The following is a 22,398-nucleotide window of genomic DNA, read 5'->3' on the forward strand; positions in this document are numbered from 1 at the left end:
TAAGTCAAGAGAATCTGACTTTCTGTTTGGTGCTATGTTGTGACCCCTGCAGTCTGTCAGGAGGCCACATGAAGGCTGATACTCTCAAGGCCCTGACTGACTCTCTACAGAAGCTGTACATCTCCAAACAGATTGTGTAAGACTGATATTTTATTTTAAGTGTTATACTTTTTATAAAGTCATGATCTTGTGCCTGTCCCATATTATGTTTGAAACTAGTTATGTAGCCTAATACGGTTATTGTCTGTGTCTTGACAGTCTGAATAACAGCCACATATCTGTTGATGGGCTGATGATTCTGACCAGTTTCCTGTCTGTATGTCCTGATGTGGTTCAAGTGGACATCAGGTATGTTGTGTATAGCACCCATTATTTTTCTTAGATAGAGCCAATATAGACAGCACCCTTTCTGTGTGTGTAAACTGCAACCAGACTAAAACCACCACACTACACCATCACTTCCTGGTGGCTTCACTATTCAGAGGGTGTCTCGCCTGTCAAGAGGTTTGCTGTAGGCCCAAACTATTATACAACTTTTTTTTAGAATGTCTTGTAAATTCCTCTCAGAGCCTTCCCACTGGGCACAAACGTCAATTCAATGTCTATTCCACGTTGGTTCAACGTAATTTCATTGAAATGACATGGAAACAACAATGCCCAGTGGGTTACCACTCACTGTTATGCATTTTTCCCATGCATCCCCATGACAGGCTGCAAGACCCTGTTCGTGTGTCCATGCTTTTTTCTAGTGGGATAGAGAAATACAAGATTTCTAAGAGACTTTGGTATGTACAATATTTTCACTTGTATATTACTAATGATGTGGATAATGGTTTTGTACTGTAAGTGGCATGACATTGTCTCTGCTTTTCATCCTCTTTTCCCATGGTCCCTGTGTGCAGTCTGATTGGCTGTGCTCTTCGTCCCCCTCACTTGGACCGTCTGTGTGGGAATCTGAGAGACTGCTCTGCTTTGACTATGCTGGAGTAAGTGTGCTCAGAGAGAGGCTGTCACGATCGTCATAATAAGCGGACCAAGGCGCAGCGTGATAAGCGTACATTCTTTTAATGAGTACACACACGAACAAAACAATAAACGATACGTGAAGTCCTAGGGTTAAACACAAACCTTACGGATCAAGATCCCACAATACAAAAGTGCCAACAGGCTGCCTAAGTATGGTTCCCAATCAGAGACAACGAGAATCAGCTGCCTCTGATTGGGAACCACCCTGGCCAACATAGAAAACACGAACTAGAACACAACATAGAAAATAACACATAGAAACTTCACACACTGGCTCAACATATAAGAGTCCCCAGAGCCAGGGCGTGACAGTACCCCCCCAAAGGACAGCGGACTGCGACCGCGCCAACCAAACCCAACAGGGGAGGGGCCGGGTGGGCATTGCACCTCGGAGGCGGATCCGGCTCCGGGCGTGACCACCACTCTCTCGCTACCCCCCCGTAGCGCCCCTGGTCTGGTCTGGCCCCGCTGGCCGGAGCTGGACTGGACACCGGTGGAGCGGATTGCTCAGGCTCCGGTGTGGAGCAGCTGACCGGTGCCTGACCAGGCACCACTGGCTTGGTGCGGGGAGCAGGAACAGGCCGGACCGGGCTGACGACGCGCACCACTGGCTTGGTGCGGGGAGCAGGAACGGGCCGGAACGGGCTGACGACGCACACCACTGGCTTGGTGCGGGGAGCAGGAACGGGCCGGACCGGGCTGACGACGCGCACCACTGGCTTGGTGCGGGGAGCAGAACAGGCCGGACCGGGCTGGCGACGCGCACCACTGGCTTGGTGCGGGGAGCAGGCAGAGGCCGGACCGGGCTGGCGACGCGCACCACAAGCTTGGTGCGGGGAGCAGGAACAGGCCGAACTGGGCTGGCGACGCGCACCACAGGCTTGGTGCGAGGGACAGGAACAGGCCGAACCATACTGGGAACACACACCACTGTCCTTGTGCAGGGATCAGGAACGGGCCGGACCGGACTGGTAACACACCCCAGTACCTCTCGCCGTGCCTCTACACTCTCCTTCTCCCTCGTGACCAGTGGCCCCCGTAACCTGGCGGCCTCCTCTGCAAACCTGCCGAACCGCTCTATCGCGGCCTCCCGCTGCCTCGCCGTCCACGGTGTGAGCCCCCCCCTAAAAATGTATTGGGCTTGTCTCTCCCCCGTGCTCAAGGCCTCCATCCCTCTTGCCAGACTCGCACTCATCTCCTCCCAAGTCCATCCTCTCTCCTCGTCACGCTGCTTGATCCAGTCGAGGTGGGATCTTCTGTCACGATCGTCGTAGTGAGTGGACCAAGGCGCAGCGGGAAATGCGTACATCTTTTATTGAGTACTCTTAACAATAACAAAACAACAAAACGAAACGTGAAGTCCTCGGTCATAAACACAAACCTACACGGAACAAGATCCCACAAATGACAAGTGCACAACAGGCTGCCTAAGAATGGATTCCCAATCAGAGACAACAAGACACAGCTGCCTCCGATTGGGAACCACCCCGGCCAACACAGAAACACACGATCTAGAAAAGAACACATAGAAAACAAAACATAGACACTACACATATAAACTAACACCCTGGCTCAACATATAAGAGTCCCCAGAGCCAGGGCGTGACAGTACCCCCCCCCAAAGGCGCGGACTGCGACCGCGCCAACTAAACCCAACAGGGGAGGGGCCGGGTGGGCATTCCGCCTCGGAGGCGGATCCGGCTCCGGGCGTGACCACCACCCTCTAACTACCCCCCCCCCCCCCCCCCCCCCCCCCGTAGCGCCCCTGGTCTGGTCTGGCCCCGCTGGCCGGAGCTGGACTGGACATCGGTGGAGCGGATTGCTCTGGCTCCGGTGTGGAGCAGCTGACCGGTGCCGGACCAGGCACCGGTGGAACAGGCACGGACCGTGCCGGACTGACGACGCGCACCACTGGCTTGGTGCGGGGAGCAGGAACGGGCCGGACCGGGCTGACGACGCGCACCACTGGCTTGGTGCGGGGAGCAGGAACGGGCCGGACCGGGCTGGCGACGCGCACCACTGGCTTGGTGCGGGGAGTAGGAACAGGCCTGACCGAGCTGACGACGCGCACCACTGGCTTGGTGCGGGGAGCAGGAACAGGCCGGACCGGGCTGGCGACGCGCACCACTGGCTTGGTGCGGGGAGCAGGAACAGGCCGGATCGGGCTGGCGACGCGCACCACTGGCTTGGTGCGAGGGACAGGAACAGGCCGGGCTGGACTGGGAACACGCACCACAGGCTTGGTGCGGGGAGAAGGAACAGGCCGGGCCGGACTGTCGACGCGCACCACTGGCTTGGTGCGGGGAGCAGGAACGGGCCGGGCTGGACTGGGAACACGCACCATTGGCTTGGTGCGGGGAGACAGAACGGGCCGGGCCGGACTGTGGAGGCGGACTGGAGGTCTGGAGCGGAGAGCTGACACAACCCGTCCTGGCTGAATGCCTATCTCCACACAATATGTGTGAGGCATCAGCACAGGACGTACAGGGCTGTGCACTCGTACTGGCGCTACAGCACGTGGCACTGGCGCAGGATATCCGGGACCGAGGAGGGGTACTGGAGGCCACGAGCGTTGAGCCGGCACACTCCGTCCTGGCTGCATGCCCACCTTAGCACGACACGTGCGTGGTGCTAGCACAGGACGTACAGGACTGTGCCGGAACACTCGCGGCACAGTACGTGGCTCCGCATAACACGGAGCCTGCCCAGTCTCACGCTCCCTAGCCTGAGTACGGGGAGTTGGCTCTGCTCTACCTCTAGGCTCCGCCAACCACCCCTTTAGCCCCCCCCAAAAAAAATATTGGGGCTGTCTCTCGGGCTTCCTCCTCGGCCGGTACCCTCTGCGTTGCCGCTGCTCCTCTCTGTAGCGCGCCTCCACAGTCTCCTCCCAGGGACGGCGATCCATTCCGGCCTGAATCTCCTCCCAAGTCCAGGATCCCTTCCCGTCCAGGATCTCCTCCCAAGTCCAGGCTGTCTGTTCCTGGACACGCTGCTTGGTCCTCTTTTGGTGGGATCTTCTGTCACGATCGTCATAATAAGCGGACCAAGGCGCAGCGTGATAAGCGTACATTCTTTTAATGAGTACACACACGAACAAAACAATAAACGATACGTGAAGTCCTAGGGTTAAACACAAACCTTACGGATCAAGATCCCACAATACAAAAGTGCCAACAGGCTGCCTAAGTATGGTTCCCAATCAGAGACAACGAGAATCAGCTGCCTCTGATTGGGAACCACCCTGGCCAACATAGAAAACACGAACTAGAACACAACATAGAAAATAACACATAGAAACTCCACACCCTGGCTCAACATATAAGAGTCCCCAGAGCCAGGGCGTGACAGAGGCTTTGGAGTGTGAAATAGCAATAAGGATAATTGTTGGAATGCACATATACAAGGATCTGTTTGTGTCTCTCCCTTTGTCAGTATTTCCAACAATGCTCTGGAAAACAAAGGTCTGAAGAAGTTGTTGGACCTCTTACCTCAGCTTAGCAACATACAGGAAATCAAGTAAGAATTGCTATAGCAACCCAAATGTATTTACCTTTTCTTCCTTTTTTGTCTGTTTTTTTCCCTTTTAATCTTTGTTTCTGACCATGGAATTTCAGTATACCCTCATTTTGTTTTAGTGTCAGTGAGAATGCAGTCAGCATGGAAGGGGTGATGTTGCTAGCTGGAACGCTGTGCTCACACAGGAACATGAGTGAAGTGAATGTCAGGTATTCACATCCCATTACTGTCTTATACAAACCAACAAATGTGTACACGAACAGACATGCTTGAAACCGGCATGGTAGAAAGTGTTTGAAATCATGTCTAGTATTATGTTTGCATTTGTGATGATGATTAACTATAAACATGTTATATTTATCAGTCATGGGGGGAATAAGAAGCTGTTCCTGAAATTCCACTCCAGTAAAAGGTAATAGAGCAATAGAGTAATAGCAATATACTGTATAATAGCTCCTCTTTCTGACTATGTTGCTGTCGAAATACCAATTCTGTGACTCAGTAAGATGTTGTAGTCCTAATAACAGTTCACTGCATCTCTGTCATTTCAGAATACAATCAACAGGATTGGAACAGTGTAAGAAACTCAGGTAGGACATAGAGCAATATGTAACTTTTTGGGCGTCCCAACCAAATTCACGTAGTTATAATGTGAGTTATAGATCTGTCATTCTCAATTAGAGCTTTCGCGCAAAAAGCCATAACATTCACTATTGGAGTTCTGCGTGGTTAAGATAAAATCATACATCGAATTACCTTGAGTACCTGTAGCGGTCCTGTGGGTGGGTGCAACTGTCAGGTGGGTGGGTGCAACTGTCCTGTGGGGGGGCTACTGAGCTTCACACTTTTTCTCTTGTAGTTGTTCTGCATCTTATTGAATGTGTGAGTCGGCGGGGCTCTGTCTGAGGGAGGAGGGGGGAGGGGGAGGGGGTGAGGGTAAAAAGTCTAGCGTCCTACTCTTTTATTTTTTGTTTAAGTTCATGACTGAATGTGGGCGGGGAGAGGGTGGGGGGACAGAGGGTTAATGTGACTCTGTCAATATAAATGAAATGAAATAAAAATGTTATCACAAAAAAATAGACCTATCATTCTCATTGAAAGTGAGTCTAAGAAGCGGTAGATAAGTTCTATGTGCGCTATTTCTATGCTTCCCGTGCTTAAGTTTTGTTTTTTGCGCCTTTTACTTTCGGTTTTGTACAGCAACTTCAAACTGCAGAAAATACAATATTTTTGTTTATGGACAATATATTTCACATCAGTTTAGATGGTACAATGATTCTCTACACTATACTTGCTTGTTTTAACACATAAACTGAAATTAGGCAAACTATTAGAGTTTTAGCAACCAGGAAATGGCAGAGCGATTTCTGCATAGTGCATCTTTAACATGAAAAAATAGTTTCTGAGTTTTTCTTGTCCACTGAATTTATGTCCCATTCACTTAACCCTCCCGTTGTCCTAGGGTCAAAATGACCCGCCACTGTGTTGAACCAACTTTATTTAATTTTTATATTTTTTGGATCATTTGTGAGAAGGAGGCAGTGATACTTTCTTTAAAGTCTCACTGCCTCCTTCTCACAAATGATCCCAAAAATATAAAAATTAAATAAAGTTGGTTCAACACAGTGGCGGGTCATTTTGACCCTAGGACAACGGGAGGGTTAACTCTGAAATATAATCCCAAACATGTTTTTGTTTTAGTCTAACTCACAGTAGTATCCAGCCCACTGACATGAACAAGCTGTGTAGAAGACTAGTACAGTGTCCCAGCCCACTGGAGCTAGAGTGAGTTCTACTGTTACCCCTATCTCTGTCAGTGTTCTGTCTCTGTCTTTCAGAGTTCTCTTCTCTCTTTATTTCTTACCAGGTTACAAGTTTTCCTCCTTCCCAATCCTCTGAAAATATTCTGTCTGTTGTAGTTCCTTTCTCAGCAGTCTTCTAACATGATATTGTGATCAGTTTCTCCCATGGATCCCTAAAGGACGAGGCTATTGAAAATCTATTGAAGATCCTGCCTAAGATGACATCTCTTCAGCTTCTCAAGTAAGTATGCGTCACCCTGCTCAGTAATGATAATGTCAGGGTCACAACACCGGTAAGGTTAGAAAGTGAATGATATACATTTCTCATCATTCTCCTTCGCCTCCTCCCTGCCTCCCATAGTATGAGCCATGTCCAGATGTCTACGGATGGAGCGTTGTTATTGGTCAGATCTCTGATAGACTGCCAACGTGTCAGAGCTGTGGAACTCCGGTATGTACGGCTCAGGATGTTCAGGTCATCGTTCATTCATGTGGTTCATACATTTGGTTTTATATATATATTAACTGTGTTTACATAAATTACCTTAAATATTGATGTGCTTTTAAGGCCCCAAGGAGAAGCCTTCATCAAGTTTGTCAACATGAAAGCAGAACAAGCAACTTGCAGGTGAATGTGTTTTCTCTGCTTATACTGTTCCCACATATAGAAATGCTATATTACATGGCATGTTATATTACATTACAGAAATTAGTTGTAGGTTAATTAAGTGGTTTTTTAAATCGGCCACATCTTATGTAGAGTTCCTTCAAGACCAGAGTAGATAACCTCTGTGATCTACATGAGTTGTGGTCTACAACTTTCTCTCCTCTCTGTAACCTGGTTTAACCTCTCTGTCTGTCTGTCTGTCTGTCTGTCTCTCCTCTGCAGACTCACTCAGTACACACTGAGCAGTGGGGATGTGGAGAAACTCTCTGGGATCCTGGAGAAGTGTCCTCGTCTGTCTGACCTGGAGTGAGTGTCTGTGTCCCCTCTCCTCAAACACATCCCTGTTCCTGCTTCACACTGTCCACATTTTAGCAAAAAGAACAGTGTTTATAAATTATGATGTACTCGTAACTACTGCACTGTATTCACAGAAATACCTTACACTACTAGTGTATACAGTGGGGAAAAAAAGTATTTAGTCAGCCACCAATTGTGCAAGTTCTCCCACTTAAAAAGATGAGAGATGCCTGTAATTTTCATCATAGGTACACGTCAACTATGACAGACAAATTGAGAAAAAAAAATCCAGAAAATCACATTGTAGGATTTTTAATGAATTTATTTGCAAATTATGGTGGAAAATAAGTATTTGGTCACCTACAAACAAGCAAGATTTCTGGCTCTCACAGACCTGCAACTTCTTCTTTAAGAGGCTCCTCTGTCCTCCCCTCGTTTCCTGTATTAATGGCACCTGTTTGAACTTGTTATCAGTATAAAATACACCTGTCCACAACCTCAAACAGTCACACTCCAAACTCCACTATGGCCAAGACCAAAGAGCTGTCAAAGGACACCAGAAACAAAATTGTAGACCTGCACCAGGCTGGGAAGACTGGATCTGCAATAGGTAAGCAGCTTGGTTTGAAGAAATCAACTGTGGGAGCAATTATTAGGAAATGGAAGACATACAACACCACTGATAATCTCCCTCGATCTGGGGCTCCACGCAAGATCTCACCCCGTGGGGTCAAAATGATCACAAGAACGGTGAGCAAAAATCCCAGAACCACACGGGGGGACCTAGTGAATGACCTGCAGAGAGCTGGGACCAAAGTAACAAAGCCTACCATCAGTAACACACTACGCCGCCAGGGACTCAAATCCTGCTGTGTCCCCCTGCTTAAGCCAGTACATGTCCAGGCCCGTCTGAAGTTTGCTAGAGTGCATTTGGATGATCCAGAAGAGGATTGGGAGAATGTCATATGGTCAGATGAAACCAAAATATAACTTTTTGGTAAAAACTCAACTCGTCGTGTTTGGAGTACAAAGAATGCTGAGTTGCATCCAAAGAACACCATACCTACTGTGAAGCATGGGGGTGGAAACATCATGCTTTGGGGCTGTTTTTCTGCAAAGGGACCAGGACGACTGATCCGTGTAAAGGAAAGAATGAATGGGGCCATGTATCGTGAGATTTTGAGTGAAAACCTCCTTCCATCAGCAAGGGCATTGAAGATGAAACGTGGCTGGGTCTTTCAGCATGACAATGATCCCAAACACACCGCCCGGGCAACGAAGGAGTGGCTTCGTAAGAAGCATTTCAAGGTCCTGGAGTGGCCTAGCCAGTCTCCAGATCTCAACCCCATAGAAAATCTTTGGAGGGAGTTGAAAATCCGTGTTGCCCAGCGACAGCCCCAAAACATCACTGCTCTAGAGGAGATCTGCATGGAGGAATGGGCCAAAATACCAGCAACAGTGTGTGAAAACCTTGTGAAGACTTACAGAAAACGTTTGACCTGTGTCATTGCCAACAAAGGGTATATAACAAAGTATTGAGAAACTTTTTTGTTATTGACCAAATACTTATTTTCCACCATAATTTGCAAATAAATGCATTAAAAATCCTACAATGTGATTTTCTGGAATTTCTTTTCTCATTTTGTCTGTCATAGTTGATGTGTACCTATGATGAAAATTACAGGCCTCTCTCATCTTTTTAAGTGGGAGAACTTGCACAATTGGTGGCTGACTAAATACTTTTTTTCCCCACTGTATGCCTTGCTCAATGGTCAAACTGTGTTTTCCCTCGCTGAAAATTAGGGTTACAGTATCTTGGCTGTTTTTCAACACATTTTCTACCAACTTTTCTCATCATGGATAATAACCCTTTCTTTTAAACGATGCAGTTTATCCAGTAACCTTCTGAGAGACGAGGGAGTGAAGAGCTTTGTGGATTCTCTGCCAAGGCTGCGGATTGCCAGCTCAGTGAAGTAAGACTCATTACAATGGCCTATCTTCCTTCAGCCCATACAGTGAACTCCATTACGGCTAGTGCTGTTCTGTTTCATCAAGATAAACGTCTGTCAATTTACCTCCTCTGATAATCCTGTTTTATCAGTGGTAGCAGATGCATCTGTTCTATCTTTGTGGGGGTTAGTTGTGCTTGCTTGTACAGCTGTGTTCTGTTTTTATCTGCAGTCTCGGTGATAACAGACTCACTCAGATGGGGGCGCTCTACCTTCTGAACACAGTGACAACCTGTGAAAAGGTGGTTGAAGTGGAAGTCAGGTAAAATCTGTTGAACAATACCATGTTGGCAAAGTTAACATTTACTTGTCTAGACCCCCATATAGCAGGGTTCCCCAATAGGCGGTCCACGGGCCAAATTCGGCCCACGGGTGATTTTATTTGTCTGAAATTTGCTGAGCAAATTTTATTTTACAAATTTTTTTGCGGTTGGACATAAAATACTGTAAAATCACCAGGAAATCAGCTCAAAGTGAATTCAATTTTTGAAATTTGTTCCAAATTATTCCCACGCTTAAATAGAGAGGCATATGTGATTGTATCCCAATGTAATCAAGGTTTGAAATGATTCCATTTTTGTGAAATACTATATCTGTTTGGGATTCTTGCGGTCAATTTGTACAAATTATTTAGAACTATGTTCCGGTCCCACAACCATCCGCTCAAGGAAAAATCGTCCCACAGCTGAATGTAACTGGGGACCCCTGCCATATACAGTGGGGAGAACAAGTATTTGATACACTGCCGATTTTGCAGGTTTTCATACTTACCAAGCATGTAGAGGTCTGTAATTTTTTATCATAGGTACACTTCAACTGTGAGAGACGGAATCTAAAATCCAGAAGAAAAAAATGTGTATGATTTTTAATCCAGAAAATCACATTGTATGATTTTTAAGTAATTAATTTGCATTTTATTGCATGACATAAGTATTTGATACATCAGAAAAGCAGAACTTAATATTTGGTACAGAAACCTTTGTTTGCAATTACAGAGATCATACGTTTCCTGTAGGTCTTGACCAGGTTTGCACACACTGCAGCAGGGATTTTGGCCCATTCCTCCATACAGACCTTCTCCAGATCCTTCAGGTTTCGGGGCTGTCGCTGGGCAATACGGACTTTCAGCTCCCTCCAAAGATTTTCTATTGGGTTCAGGTCTGGAGACTGGCTATGCCACTCCAGGACCTTGAGATGCTTCTTACGGAGCCACTCCTTAGTTGCCCTGGCTGTGTGTTTCGGGTCGTTGTCATGCTGGAAGACCCAGCCACGACCCATCTTCAATGCTCTTACTGAGGGAAGGAGGTTGTTGGCCAAGATCTCGCGATACATGGCCCCATCCATCCTCTCCTCAATGCGGTGCAGTCGTCCTGTCCCCTTTGCAGAAAAGCATCCCCAAAGAATGATGTTTCCACCTCCATGCTTCACGGTTGGGATGGTGTTCTTGGGGTTGTACTCATCCTTCTTCTTCCTCCAAACACGGCGAGTGGAGTTTAGACCAAAAAGCTCTATTTTTGTCTCATCAGACCACATGACCTTCTCCCATTCCTCCTCTGGATCATCCAGATGGTCATTGGCAAACTTCAGACGGGCCTGGATATGCTCTGGCTTGAGCAGGGGGGCCTTGCGTGCGCTGCAGGATTTTAATCCATGACGGCGTAGTGTGATACTAATGGTTTTCTTTGAGACTGTGGTCCCAGCTCTCTTCAGGTCATTGACCAGGTCCTGCCGTGTAGTTCTGGGCTGATCCCTCACCTTCCTCATGATCATTGATGCCCCATGAGGTGAGATCTTGCATGGAGCCCCAGATCGAGGGTGATTGACCGTCATCTTGAACTTCTTCCATTTTCTAATAATTGCGCCAACAGTTGTTGCCTTCTCACCAAGCTGCTTGCCTATTGTCCTGTAGCCCATCCCAGCCTTGTGCAGGTCTACAATTTTATCCCTGATGTACTTACACAGCTCTCTGGTCTTGGCCATTGTGGAGAGGTTGGAGTCTGTTTGATTGAGTGTGTGGACAGGTGTCTTTTATACAGGTAACAAGTTCAAACAGGTGCAGTTAATACAGGTAATGAGTGGAGAACAGGAGGGCTTCTTAAAGAAAAACTAACAGGTATGTGAGAGCCGGAATTCATACTGGTTGGTAGGTGATCAAATACTTATGTCATGCAATAAAATGCAAATTAATTACTTAAAAATCATACAATGTGATTTTCTGGATTTTTGTTTTAGATTCCGTCTCTCACAGTTGAAGTGTACCTATGATAATAATTACAGACCTCTACATGCTTTGTAAGTAGGAAAACCTGCAAAATCAGCAGTGTATCAAATACTTGTTCTCCCCACTGTAGTTAGTACTGTAAGTCTGTGTATTGTTTAATGTCTGTCTGTAGTTTGGGAACTGAGGAGAGGTCGCTCATCCGCTTTGAACAGGACAGTGACTGTGGCAAAACTCTGAGGTAAGACAACAAAAAGGCTACTTTCTACTTATAAATGCAATTGAAGTGGCAACACAAACACCATACTGTAAACTAATTTAGCTAGGCAAACAGGAAGCATAGTTTATTTGTTCTCAGAAAAATAACATATAAAAACTGAAAGGATTGCCAGTATAAATTATATCCAACCTCTCCCATATGACTCATAGACATGAAATCCATCTCTTCAGTCTCTCACCTTCTTTTTCTGCTTCATGTTCCCTGGACCCTGCAGTCTGAGAGAGTGTCATTTTGGGGCTGACCATCTGCAGAGACTAGCAGAGATTCTGAAGAGCTGTGCTGCTCAGTTGGTCAAACTGAGGTGAGAATGGAACTGGGAGAACTGCTTGACCTTTGAGATAATGAACCTGAAACTCATCAAATTTGAAAAAGTTAAAAAAACACCACTGAATTTGAAAGAATCACAGAAGTACAGCATGATGGCAGTAGAAGGATGATAATATACTGAACAAAAATATAAACGCAACATGCAACAATTTCAACGATTTTACTGAGTTACAGTTCATATAAGGAAATCAGTCAATTGAAATAAATTAATTAGGCCCTAATCTATGGATTTCACATGACTGGGCAAGGGTGTAGCCATTGGTGGGCCTGGGAGGGCATAGGCAATCACCCAAGTCAATCAGAATGAGTTTTTCCCTACAAAAGGGCTTTATTAGAGACATAAATATTATTCAGCCCCCCCTCCCCTAAAACAATCCCGCAGGTGAAGAAGCCGGATGTGGAGGTCCTGGGCTGCCGTGGTTACACGTGGTCTGCGGTTGTGAGGCCGGTTGGACATACTGCCAAATTCTCTAAAACGACATTGGAAGCAGCTTATGGTAGAGAAATGAACATGACATTCTCTGGCAACAGCTCTGGTGGACATTCCTGCAGTCAGCATGTCAATTGCATGCTCCCTCAAAACTTCAGACATCTGTGGCATTGTGTGACAAAACTGCACATTTTAGAGTTACTTTTTACTGTCCCCAGTACAAGGTGCACCTGTGTAATGATCATGCTGTTTAATCAGCTTCTTGATATGCCACACCTGTCAGGTGGATGGATTATCTTGGCAAAGGAGAAATGGTCACTAACAGTGATGTAAAATTTGAGAGAAATAAGCTTTTTGTGTGTATGGAACATTTCTGGGATCTTTTATTTCAGCTCATGAAACATGGGACCAACACTTTACATGTTGATTTTATATTTTTGTTCAATATGTTATTCCTGTATGGTTCTGGGGAACAGTGTTTTCTCTTGTGTATGTAGGTTATCCTGTAACACCATGCAGAGAGAAGGCCTCCTGGCTCTACAGAACAGCCTGACTACCCTGTCCTCATTACACACACTGGAGTGAGCCCACACGCACGCGCGCAAGCGCAAGCGCGCACACACACACACACACACACACACACACACACACACACACACACACACACACACACACACACACACACACACACACACACACACACACTGGTGAATGACTCTGCAAGTTATTGGATGTGAAATGACTGACTTTTTTCCCTTCAGTATAAGAAACAACGGACTGAATGTTCAGGTGATTGAAGGCTTGGTGAAGCAGCTGAGGTGTGGTCATGTCCAACGCTATATCAGGTGAGGAGGAGGATATGGGAATAGCATGTGGTGTCTGTGTATTTGTGTATCGGCTCTCTTGTGTGAGTGTGTATGATTCAGGTTAACAGGCTGTGTGTGTTTCCCATCAGTATTGAGGAGACATGGATCACAGCAGAAGCAGCTGTAAACCTGGTCTCCTGCTGCTTGAACCTGAACCCCAACATACACACCATCAGGTGAGAATTCATGTTGGCATTGGGGTAATATTTAGAAGTATAGGAAAATAGAACATGACATTCATAATGTATGTATGAACTTATTTTGCAGGGTAAACCAAACCATTGTACAAATTACTTTGGAAAAATTCACAAATCACACTCCTACCAGGTAAAGCTGAAAGACATTTACGTTGTCTATTTGCAAAATATTTGTAGATGTGAAGATAAAGATAACAGCTCTTTCCGTTTTAACTGAGCTGGCTTTATTTGTGTTTCAGTGGTGACTCTGTGGACATGGCTAGCTCTCTGTCTACCGTGACCATCAGGTGAAAGCAGCTTCCTCTGTTATTCCTACATCAACGGGAATGTGTGTAAGATGGCTCAGAATTGGTTACTGCATGTGAGCTCTCCCTGTTATATGTTCCTGTCTCTTGCGTGTTTCAGCCTGGTAGACTGTGCAGTACAAGGGAACCACCTAGTGTCTCTGCAGACTGTGCTCCAGAGATGCACTCTGCTGCAGGACCTAGAGTAAGTATCTGCAAGAAGGGACCAAGGACTACTTTGGAAGTAGTTAAAGTGTTTGTAATGTCTAATTTAATTTAGTTAAGTTATACCTATTTATCATTTTCCTCTTTAGTTTGTCACACAACAGCGTTGGTAGAGTGGGAGCAGAGTTTCTCTGCTCTGTCCTACCATCCTTAGTTAGTCTGAGGAAACTCAGGTGAGGCTTATATTTTTATGGATTTGGGGGTTGGAAGGGCTTTATGTGGGTTTTGTTGGCCAAGGATGAATATCTTAGGCTGCACATGAAAAATATAAACATGTTTCTGTTTTCCCGTAGTCTTGAGTCAAAAGAAACATCTGAAGATCTGGTATTGCTCCTTGCCGAGGGGTTGTTGCAGGCTAAAAGCATTGAGAGCTTGAAGTAAGTCATTGTCAATTCTCTCCCATGCCTACTTGTTATGTTTTGTTTCTGGCCCTGACTCTGACCTTTCACCACTCTCTTCTGTCTCCCTTAGTTTTTCTGGTCATGTAATCAGTGACAGAGGAGCTGTAGTTCTGACCAGAACACTCCAGAACCTACCAAATATCAGAACAATTAAGTAATAACTGACACGCTTTTTTTCTCTACACCTGTATTCAACCCCCTGGCCAGTGACACAACAATACTAATGCTGATCCCTCTGTCCCCCAGTCTATCCCAGTGCTCTGGTTGGACAGCGGCAGGAGCATTGGACCTGGTCAGAGGGCTTGGACAGTGTCTCTCTCTGGAGGGGATCAGGTAAAAAAAACACCAACACTGACCTCCCACTGCAGCGCCACATGACCACCATGACTGACAGACAGCGTTGGAGAGTATCATTTAGCTATTCCTATGATATACTGTGTGTCCTGGGGTAAGGGTATGAGCTAATATCTGTATCCTGTCCACAGCCTTGACTTTGCACAGCTGGATGAAGAGAGCACAGTCTCCTTGGCACAGGGGCTCCATGCTATGACCTCCTTGAAGAGGCTAAAGTGAGTAGTGCTTCCTGAAGAAGAACGTAGTGGGCTTTGCCATGCCTGAGACAAATGTGGTGTAGAGCGTTATCTTTACCAATGATTTGTGATCTGTCCGTAGTCTGAATAAGAAAGTTACCATGGTGACTGGATCCCCAGGGGAGGGGGCCACACTGGTCCTACTGGCCTCTCTGGAGGGGCTCAGAGGGATGGAGGAGATAGAGTGAGTAGAATAATGATGTCAAGTAGTATCTGACTTCTGCATGGACTAGACATCACTTCTGATGTGGTATTGTCAATGTGTGTCTGGCCTGCAGGTTGGAGGGGATGAGGATGTCAGATAAAGGAGTAGAGGAGCTTATCAAACACCTGCCCACCTGGACAGGCCTGAGGAAGATCAGGTAGGGTCCAGGGATTATTGAACTGGAGGAATGGCTGGGGAACAGACCTGGACAAAAAATAGCTTACATAATTAATGTGTCAAATTAAGCTAAGACATGCATCATCAATCTGTCAAATTATCCAATCTTAGAACCTGTCAAAGGACCAGCTGATATTCAAATGGGCTTCATGGGTACAACTTTGGTGTGTGTAGGATTTAGGCAGACATTTTAAAAGTGTCATCATGAAAGAGGTATAGAGCTGGTTCAAAGTGCTGATTGGTTGTAAAGACACACCTTTATTATATTGTCCTCACAAAGTTTAGCCTATTCTACTTTCTGAACTGGTTCAGAGGAAACATACTGAGGAAACATACTGGTATTATGATCTATGATATGAAGTGTACCTGTTTCTCTCTCAATCATTAGAAGAGGAGAGTGTTCACCCATATCTCTGTATAAAAAACACAGACTGGGATGTCATTCAACCTCTTTGTCTTTGTGTGTCAGCCTGTCAGAGAACTGTATCGGTGACCAAGCAGGAGAGAGGCTGGTCCAGGCCCTGGCTAACTGCACAGAACTGGAGGTACTCCAGTAAGGCCAAGTTCTAAATATCTATCCATACTGCCCTATTTCTAATGGGCTTTCAAAATGGACAAAAATAAAAGGTTAGAATTTTGACTGCAAACAATGCACCGCCTGACCCATTACGTTATATCTCAGTCTGTCCAGAAATAAACTCAGCCTAGCCTGTGCTGCCAAGATGGGACAAGTTCTGCCCACTCTCACTCACCTCAGGGTTCTAGAGTAAGTATATTTCCATCTGTTCTTTTGTTTGGCTTGGATCATGTTACGTTTATTTATTGATTATATGCATATATTGCAATGTAACTGCAGCCCTAACCCTTGTTTATGTTCACGGTTGTGTTTTTGTGAAAAGTCTCTCAGAGAACCCGATTGGTAGAGAAGGATCTGTCAGTATCTCCAATGCGCTGATCTTCATGAAACATTTGACAAAGATACAGTAAGATATACCCTATGTAATCTGCCACATACAGACTGTGTATACTCTGCTCAATCTTGGGGAATGCAGAGGAGAGGTAAGCTGTTAATGTACTTGTTGTCTTTCAGCTTGACCTCCGTAGGGACTTCAGAGCTGACTGGTCTAGCTGCCAGCTTGGCTTCCTGTGTCTGTGCAGAGGATGTCAGGTAAGGGCCTCAGTGTCAGGAGGAACTTATACAGGCAGCAAAGAGCTTTATTCTTCTGGTTCTCATGTTCATGACCAATGTTACCATGTTCCCTTACTCTCTTTTTCACTCCCTGTTAATTGTGTCAGTTTTGCGTGGAATGATTGTGGAGATGATGTCGCAGTGAAGCTTTCCGAAGTTTTACCACAATGCCAGAAGCTAAGGAGACTTGAGTGAGTGTTGAGTTTACAGTTATGCACATTGACTTGTCGTAAATAGACCTGATAATCAGATCATTGTTTTTATATCTTTGATTTTAGTCTTGAGTCGAACAGTATCAGCGCTACTGGAGCAGAAGCACTTGCCAGAAGCTTACAGTCTTGTCCGTCGCTTGAAGTGATCAGGTACATTTAAATTTTATTCATATAGCAGACACTGTTATCCAGAGCAACTTAGAGTTAGTTAGTGCATTCATCTTAAGATGGCTAGGTGAGACAACCACATGTCGTAGTAATTGCATTTTTCCTCAATAAAGAAGTTATCAGCAAAGTCAGTCCTAGTAGGAAAAGATAAGTGCAAGAAACCTTTTTTTTTTGGGGGGGGGGGTCTTATTTAAGATACTACATGAAGAGGTAGGGTTTCAGACGTTTTTGGAAGAGAAACTGGTTCCACCATTGGGGTGCCAGCCAGGACAGAGAAGAGATTTGACTGGAATGAGCGGGAGCTGACCTCCCTTAGGGGTGGGACGACCAAGAGACCAGAGCTGGCTTGGAAATGTAGCTTGAAAATGTTTAGTTGAATTCTGTCAATCGTATTAATGTACTTATGCTGACTATCAACCAGAAATTGGGTACTATCTTTGTTGTGTACAATGCCAGTAATACTTATTTCCTCTCCCTGTTTGACCAGACTGTGGAGGAATAGTATCTCTACCAGTGATGCCCAGAGACTGAGACAGAGGGAGAAGAGGCTCAACTTCTTCTCCACATAGTCTATGATCTACTCATTCAGTGTGGCAGCAGAACAGTCAACTTGCACTTTTATTTTGATGATAGTTTATGCACTTAAGCTTTATTTTGTTTACATGCCATTAGAGACCACATTTCCTTAAAAATACAGCAGGTCATCAAATCCAAACAAACAATAAAATGATCCAGGAGGAGTGAGCCTTTATTCCAACCCTGGTAACTGGTCTCTATCTCTCTCTATCTTCCTCTTCCTGGAAAGGCCCGTGTGTGGTCTCTATCCACTCTCATATTTATTTCTGTATTGATTTTGAATCGGGGATTTATTGATCGTTTGTGTTTTGCAGAATTATTTATTTTTCACATCTGACAAAAATGGTTGGTGATGCCAAGTGCTTTTTTCATCGCAACTTGATAACTCAAGTTTATGCTTCAGGTGCTCCATCGCTCTCTGTACGTCTACATATTTGGATGTTTTATTATGACATGCACTGAGGTCTAATAAAGTGCGAGACACAAGTCTTCTTTTTCAGATTCTATGCTATGTAAATAGTGATTTTCTTTATCTGAACTTACCTCTAGATGGCAATACAATTTCACAATAGAAGGTTCTGTTCTGAATCAAGGAAAAATAACCTCCAGTCATCTCCATTTTAAAGGTTTACACAATGTATTATTTTTTTGTCTTCTTTATTTGACAAAGTAACCAATAGTCACCGATGTAAATGATGAGCTGTTGACTATATTGTCCCTGGTAAATTGAGACTGACAGAATGTTTTGGCAAATGAGACAGCAGTGCACCAGATTCAATCAAACACTGGGGTATATTCTCCCCCACACCAACAAAAAGTTGAATGACCTTCAACTATGTAATGTAATATAATATACTCTACTTCTCTGTCAAACACATTGGCATTGGGCTGTACAAAAGTTGGCCCTCTGAGTGATTGCTGATTACGCGAAAAGCTTATATGTTAAGAAAATATGTAGCCTAGTCTATGTATTACCAAATCAGAGCATTTATATTTTCATTTTGCTGAAGGCAATTATCAACAGAATAGAGCGCGTGTGATTCAGGCGGAGTTCTCAGAGCAATGCGCGACTACTAGTATCGCTCCTCTACACCACTCGGCTAGAGACTGTCACCGCGCAGAATGACCTGCCCTCGTGGCGAACCACAACAATTTGTTTTCCCCTGATTATATTTTTGGACATCATGAAAATAACGTCAATTTGTGCATAGAAAGAAAAGTGTTTGAGGTATCAAGAAATAAGGACTCTTCAGAGAAGAGAAGCGGGTAGAGTAGTACTTAAATCACATTTACCAAGGTAAGTGAATATTGGGGCACTTGGGCAGTGTATTTTTATCATATGCTATTAAAGGTATGGATATTATGTCTGGAAATATGTATATTAAGTAAATTCATGACTGAAATAAAAATGCAAGGTGTTCAAAGGTGTGCTGCTAATTGAAATATTGTCAGTGCATTTGGGATATTGATAGATTGTAATGCTTAGTGTACTGCTTCTGAAATTGTAAACTGATGGAAATATTTAGGGTTGCACACATGATATGTCAGAGGTTATTGTAGACATCATGTGTGTGTCACATACAGCCCTACAGAAAACCCTCACAAAGCTCAAGCTGTCAAGCACAATAGTAAACAGAGACAGTTGTCACTAGCTCTAAAGCATAAATGTCACAGTCTTCTCAGACTCGTCTTTGCATCTCTGGTTCACTTTTGTCTGTCTATTAAAATGGGGACATAGCCTATCTCTATTGGTCTCTCGCTCTCTCTGCATTGCTCCATCTCGCTCTGGATTTTTTGGTTGTTGAAATATATTCTGAAATCTATATAGTTTCCATTGTACGCCACTTTCAAAGGTGGAGAAACTCTGTTCCATTCTCTCCCACCGTCATAAGTATTCTCCAGTGACATTTCCTCTCTCACAGTAGTGGAGATGATGCAGTCAGCCTGGTCCTTAAGCACTGAGATTAGTGAAGATGCAAATGCAATTTTCAGCATGGGTTGACAATGGTCTTGATTGATAATCAATTTAGTAATCTAGATAGTAGTAATCTATGCATATTTCTCACAGTTTATGTGTTGATTTAGCACGGACCGTTTGAAGATGTAGCATTATTACTGGCACAAGAGACGATTTCATATTTTTTCCATCTGAATGAATGTTCTGAAAAAAGTTTGCTCAAGGGGCACCTGAGGGGGTCTTTAGGTTTGCAGACAACCAGCCCTGTATTGATCTGTGGGGAGGCCACTTCCTCTGCCACACTGAACACAGACAGGAAAACAACATGACACTGAGGGTGGTGACCTGGATCTGTAAGTCACAGATAGTCAGGTGTTGCTGAGTCTTTTAGGTTGCCTACTGTATTTAATTCAGTTTTCAGTATGTGATTATATAATTGCGTATTCAGTGACGGACATGGAAATAATTGTAACTAATAGGGTAAAGTATCAAAGATTTTATTTGAACTTCTATACGCATACAGTATGTGGCATTGTTTTTTTACATTCCAATCACTGACAGTTCTAGGCTTCCTTAAACTCGCAGTGTCTGCCTCTCCTCTGTAGCCACTTAGTTATATCCAATAGCAGTGTTTCCCCTATATTCATTTAGCAGCATCCATTTAAAAGCGAGATGCACTTTTAAATGGATAGTCTTTGGCTCAATGACTGGAAGTCTATGGGAACAGCTAATGCTAGTAGCAATGCACCCCCCACCCCCCACCCCGCTACCCTTGCCATCACTGCTGAAAAAATTCCTAGGGGAAACACTGAATAGTATTGCCCCCATTTCCCTCTACCCCACAAATATGCTTATTGTACCCTGGGAAAGCAAATGCTCAATTTCTGCCACTTCTCAGCATACACCAGGGCAGACAGGTAATTAGAGTGTTAGAGTAAATGACCATGTACGTTGTGTTTACTGTGCTATTAGGGTGAGTGAGGCACAGTTTCCAGTTTGAGCAAAAGGGGTTGTTGGTGTGTGTGTGTCTGTGTGTGTGTGTGTGTGTTTGGATTGTCGATCTCTCTGTTTGTATAAGGATAAGGATGATTATGCTGTTGATTTGATAACAATACAAGTTTTCCATTACATCATCAGCCTTCAGAAGTGAACAAATATAATGTGGTTATTATGCTAAAAATGGCCCTTACGGTGAGGGTATATATGGCCAAAGCTTTGCCTTAGGTGTGAAGAGTGTTTTAGTCACTCCAGTGACTGTAATGTTGGATGGACTGATCCTGAGGGGCTGTTTGGGGATATTGGGTGAGTTATCCCCCTTTTTACTTTAGGTATGTGAGCAAGACTATGCTGATGTCTTCTGTATAATATCTTTACGGATACCAAAACAACATTTAACTGTTTACATTATACAAGCGATTGAGAATATGATACTTTACTTTTGCGCACTTGCTTGCGAATACATACATCCATGAAGATTGATTATGATTTGGTTGGCAGTGTGTGATGTGTGTGTTTATGTTACGGGACACTTCTGTATGCTCCCATTGTACACTTTTGTCTTTTGTTTTGGTTGAAGCTAGTTATTGGTAATGGAAATACCATTAGATGGAAAGAGCTTCATAGAGAGCCTCATCTACGGTGCTGACATAAAAAAAAGTCCATTAACCATATCAGAAAATGACAATGTAGGTATATAATCATTTTGGTTTTATTCGTATATTCAGTGGGTTTATTATAACCTTACAATTCGTTACTTAAATTGGTAAAACATATGCAGTTGCACATCTGTGATCTGTAGGGAATATAACCAATTTCCTGGTTCCACCAGCAGTGGAAGGAGGGTCTTCCACAATGGCACATCAGTATCTTAGCAACAAGAGCTCTCACCATACTCGTCATGTCCTTACAAATTACGTTACCTGTGTATGAATGTTTGACAGAGTACAGCGCTCATTAGTTATTCTCTCATATGACACATGACGGACCCCCGTCCTAGATAAATTATTCTTTGTGTGGCCCTGACCTTTGTTTTTCCTGCAGCTGAATTGATTCAGACAACTCTCTGGATACTGCACATGGATAAAATAACATTTTTATGTTCTATTGAATATGGAATATGATAATGTATGATAGGTCTCAAATGTTCTGTCATAACCGCCCTGCATTAAGCATCCACATGTTTTTGTGAATCTCTCTACCTTATGTTGAACCTATGAGTCTCTACAGAACGCTCAATGCTACAGTAATGTCAATCATAGTGCTGTTTCTCTGTTCTGTGTATGTTCCCAGGCTGTGGGAAGGCTGACACCCCTGCCGGCATGGCCTACACGCTAGGCACGGGGCCCGACTCTGGGCCAACCATGGGTCCCCAGCACTGCGTCACCAGGGTGGAGCTGTCTGTGTGCTGCGGCAACCTGCTGGACAGAGATGTGACCTCCAAGTCCGACCCCTTCTGTGTGCTATTCAATGAGGTGGACAGCAACTGGGTTGAGGTGAGGAGGGGAGGGGGTGGACATGGGTGGAAAAGGGTGAAGGTATAATGATTAATGGCAAGATGAGGGAAATGGTTGCTGGAAAAGTGGAAGGAATGGGTGACTGACTGGAGGGGTAGTATAAACGGCAAAAAGAGGAAGAATTTGTGGTTACGATGAAAGTTGGACCAAAGATGATACTGAGAGATGCTAAAAGAGAGAGAGAGTTAAACATCAAAAGCAAACCACTTGAGAGGGTGAAATAAACATTACAAAGAAATTCCCTCTCACGTTGCATGCTCTCAATG

The 22,398-nt window shown here is 44.6% G+C and overlaps 2 protein-coding genes across 2 annotated transcripts in view; both read left to right on the forward strand.

Annotated features, from left to right (window-relative positions):
* The window catches only part of LOC311137413 (protein NLRC5-like), a 41,102-nt gene extending 22,956 nt beyond the window's left edge, over positions 1-18,146 (forward strand). Inside the window, exons 13-49 of the mRNA XM_084171895.1 lie at positions 53-136; positions 259-348; positions 711-785; positions 903-986; positions 4,459-4,542; positions 4,662-4,751; positions 4,907-4,954; positions 5,094-5,132; positions 6,244-6,327; positions 6,502-6,585; positions 6,706-6,795; positions 6,913-6,972; positions 7,234-7,317; positions 9,198-9,281; positions 9,490-9,579; positions 11,711-11,776; positions 12,030-12,116; positions 13,070-13,153; positions 13,334-13,417; positions 13,528-13,614; positions 13,706-13,765; positions 13,875-13,922; positions 14,041-14,124; positions 14,234-14,317; positions 14,438-14,521; positions 14,616-14,699; positions 14,792-14,878; positions 15,031-15,114; positions 15,218-15,319; positions 15,414-15,497; positions 15,987-16,070; positions 16,200-16,283; positions 16,417-16,500; positions 16,608-16,685; positions 16,814-16,897; positions 16,985-17,068; positions 17,574-18,146. Of these exons, the coding sequence (XP_084028021.1) occupies positions 53-136; positions 259-348; positions 711-785; positions 903-986; positions 4,459-4,542; positions 4,662-4,751; positions 4,907-4,954; positions 5,094-5,132; positions 6,244-6,327; positions 6,502-6,585; positions 6,706-6,795; positions 6,913-6,972; positions 7,234-7,317; positions 9,198-9,281; positions 9,490-9,579; positions 11,711-11,776; positions 12,030-12,116; positions 13,070-13,153; positions 13,334-13,417; positions 13,528-13,614; positions 13,706-13,765; positions 13,875-13,922; positions 14,041-14,124; positions 14,234-14,317; positions 14,438-14,521; positions 14,616-14,699; positions 14,792-14,878; positions 15,031-15,114; positions 15,218-15,319; positions 15,414-15,497; positions 15,987-16,070; positions 16,200-16,283; positions 16,417-16,500; positions 16,608-16,685; positions 16,814-16,897; positions 16,985-17,068; positions 17,574-17,655 (2,959 nt within the window). The 3' untranslated portion in view covers positions 17,656-18,146. The remainder of the gene's footprint in view (positions 1-52; positions 137-258; positions 349-710; positions 786-902; positions 987-4,458; positions 4,543-4,661; positions 4,752-4,906; positions 4,955-5,093; positions 5,133-6,243; positions 6,328-6,501; positions 6,586-6,705; positions 6,796-6,912; positions 6,973-7,233; positions 7,318-9,197; positions 9,282-9,489; positions 9,580-11,710; positions 11,777-12,029; positions 12,117-13,069; positions 13,154-13,333; positions 13,418-13,527; positions 13,615-13,705; positions 13,766-13,874; positions 13,923-14,040; positions 14,125-14,233; positions 14,318-14,437; positions 14,522-14,615; positions 14,700-14,791; positions 14,879-15,030; positions 15,115-15,217; positions 15,320-15,413; positions 15,498-15,986; positions 16,071-16,199; positions 16,284-16,416; positions 16,501-16,607; positions 16,686-16,813; positions 16,898-16,984; positions 17,069-17,573) is intronic.
* Positions 18,147-20,878: 2,732 nt separating this feature from the next.
* The window catches only part of LOC311136961 (copine-2-like), a gene marked incomplete at both ends in the record, with an annotated part of 34,664 nt that continues 33,144 nt past the window's right edge, over positions 20,879-22,398 (forward strand). The window contains 2 exons of the mRNA XM_084171294.1: positions 20,879-20,921; positions 21,909-22,111. Of these exons, the coding sequence (XP_084027420.1) occupies positions 20,879-20,921; positions 21,909-22,111 (246 nt within the window). The remainder of the gene's footprint in view (positions 20,922-21,908; positions 22,112-22,398) is intronic.

This window comes from Coregonus lavaretus (genome assembly GCF_964263955.1).
Source record: "Coregonus lavaretus genome assembly, chromosome: 11".
Taxonomy (NCBI): domain Eukaryota; kingdom Metazoa; phylum Chordata; class Actinopteri; order Salmoniformes; family Salmonidae; genus Coregonus; species Coregonus lavaretus.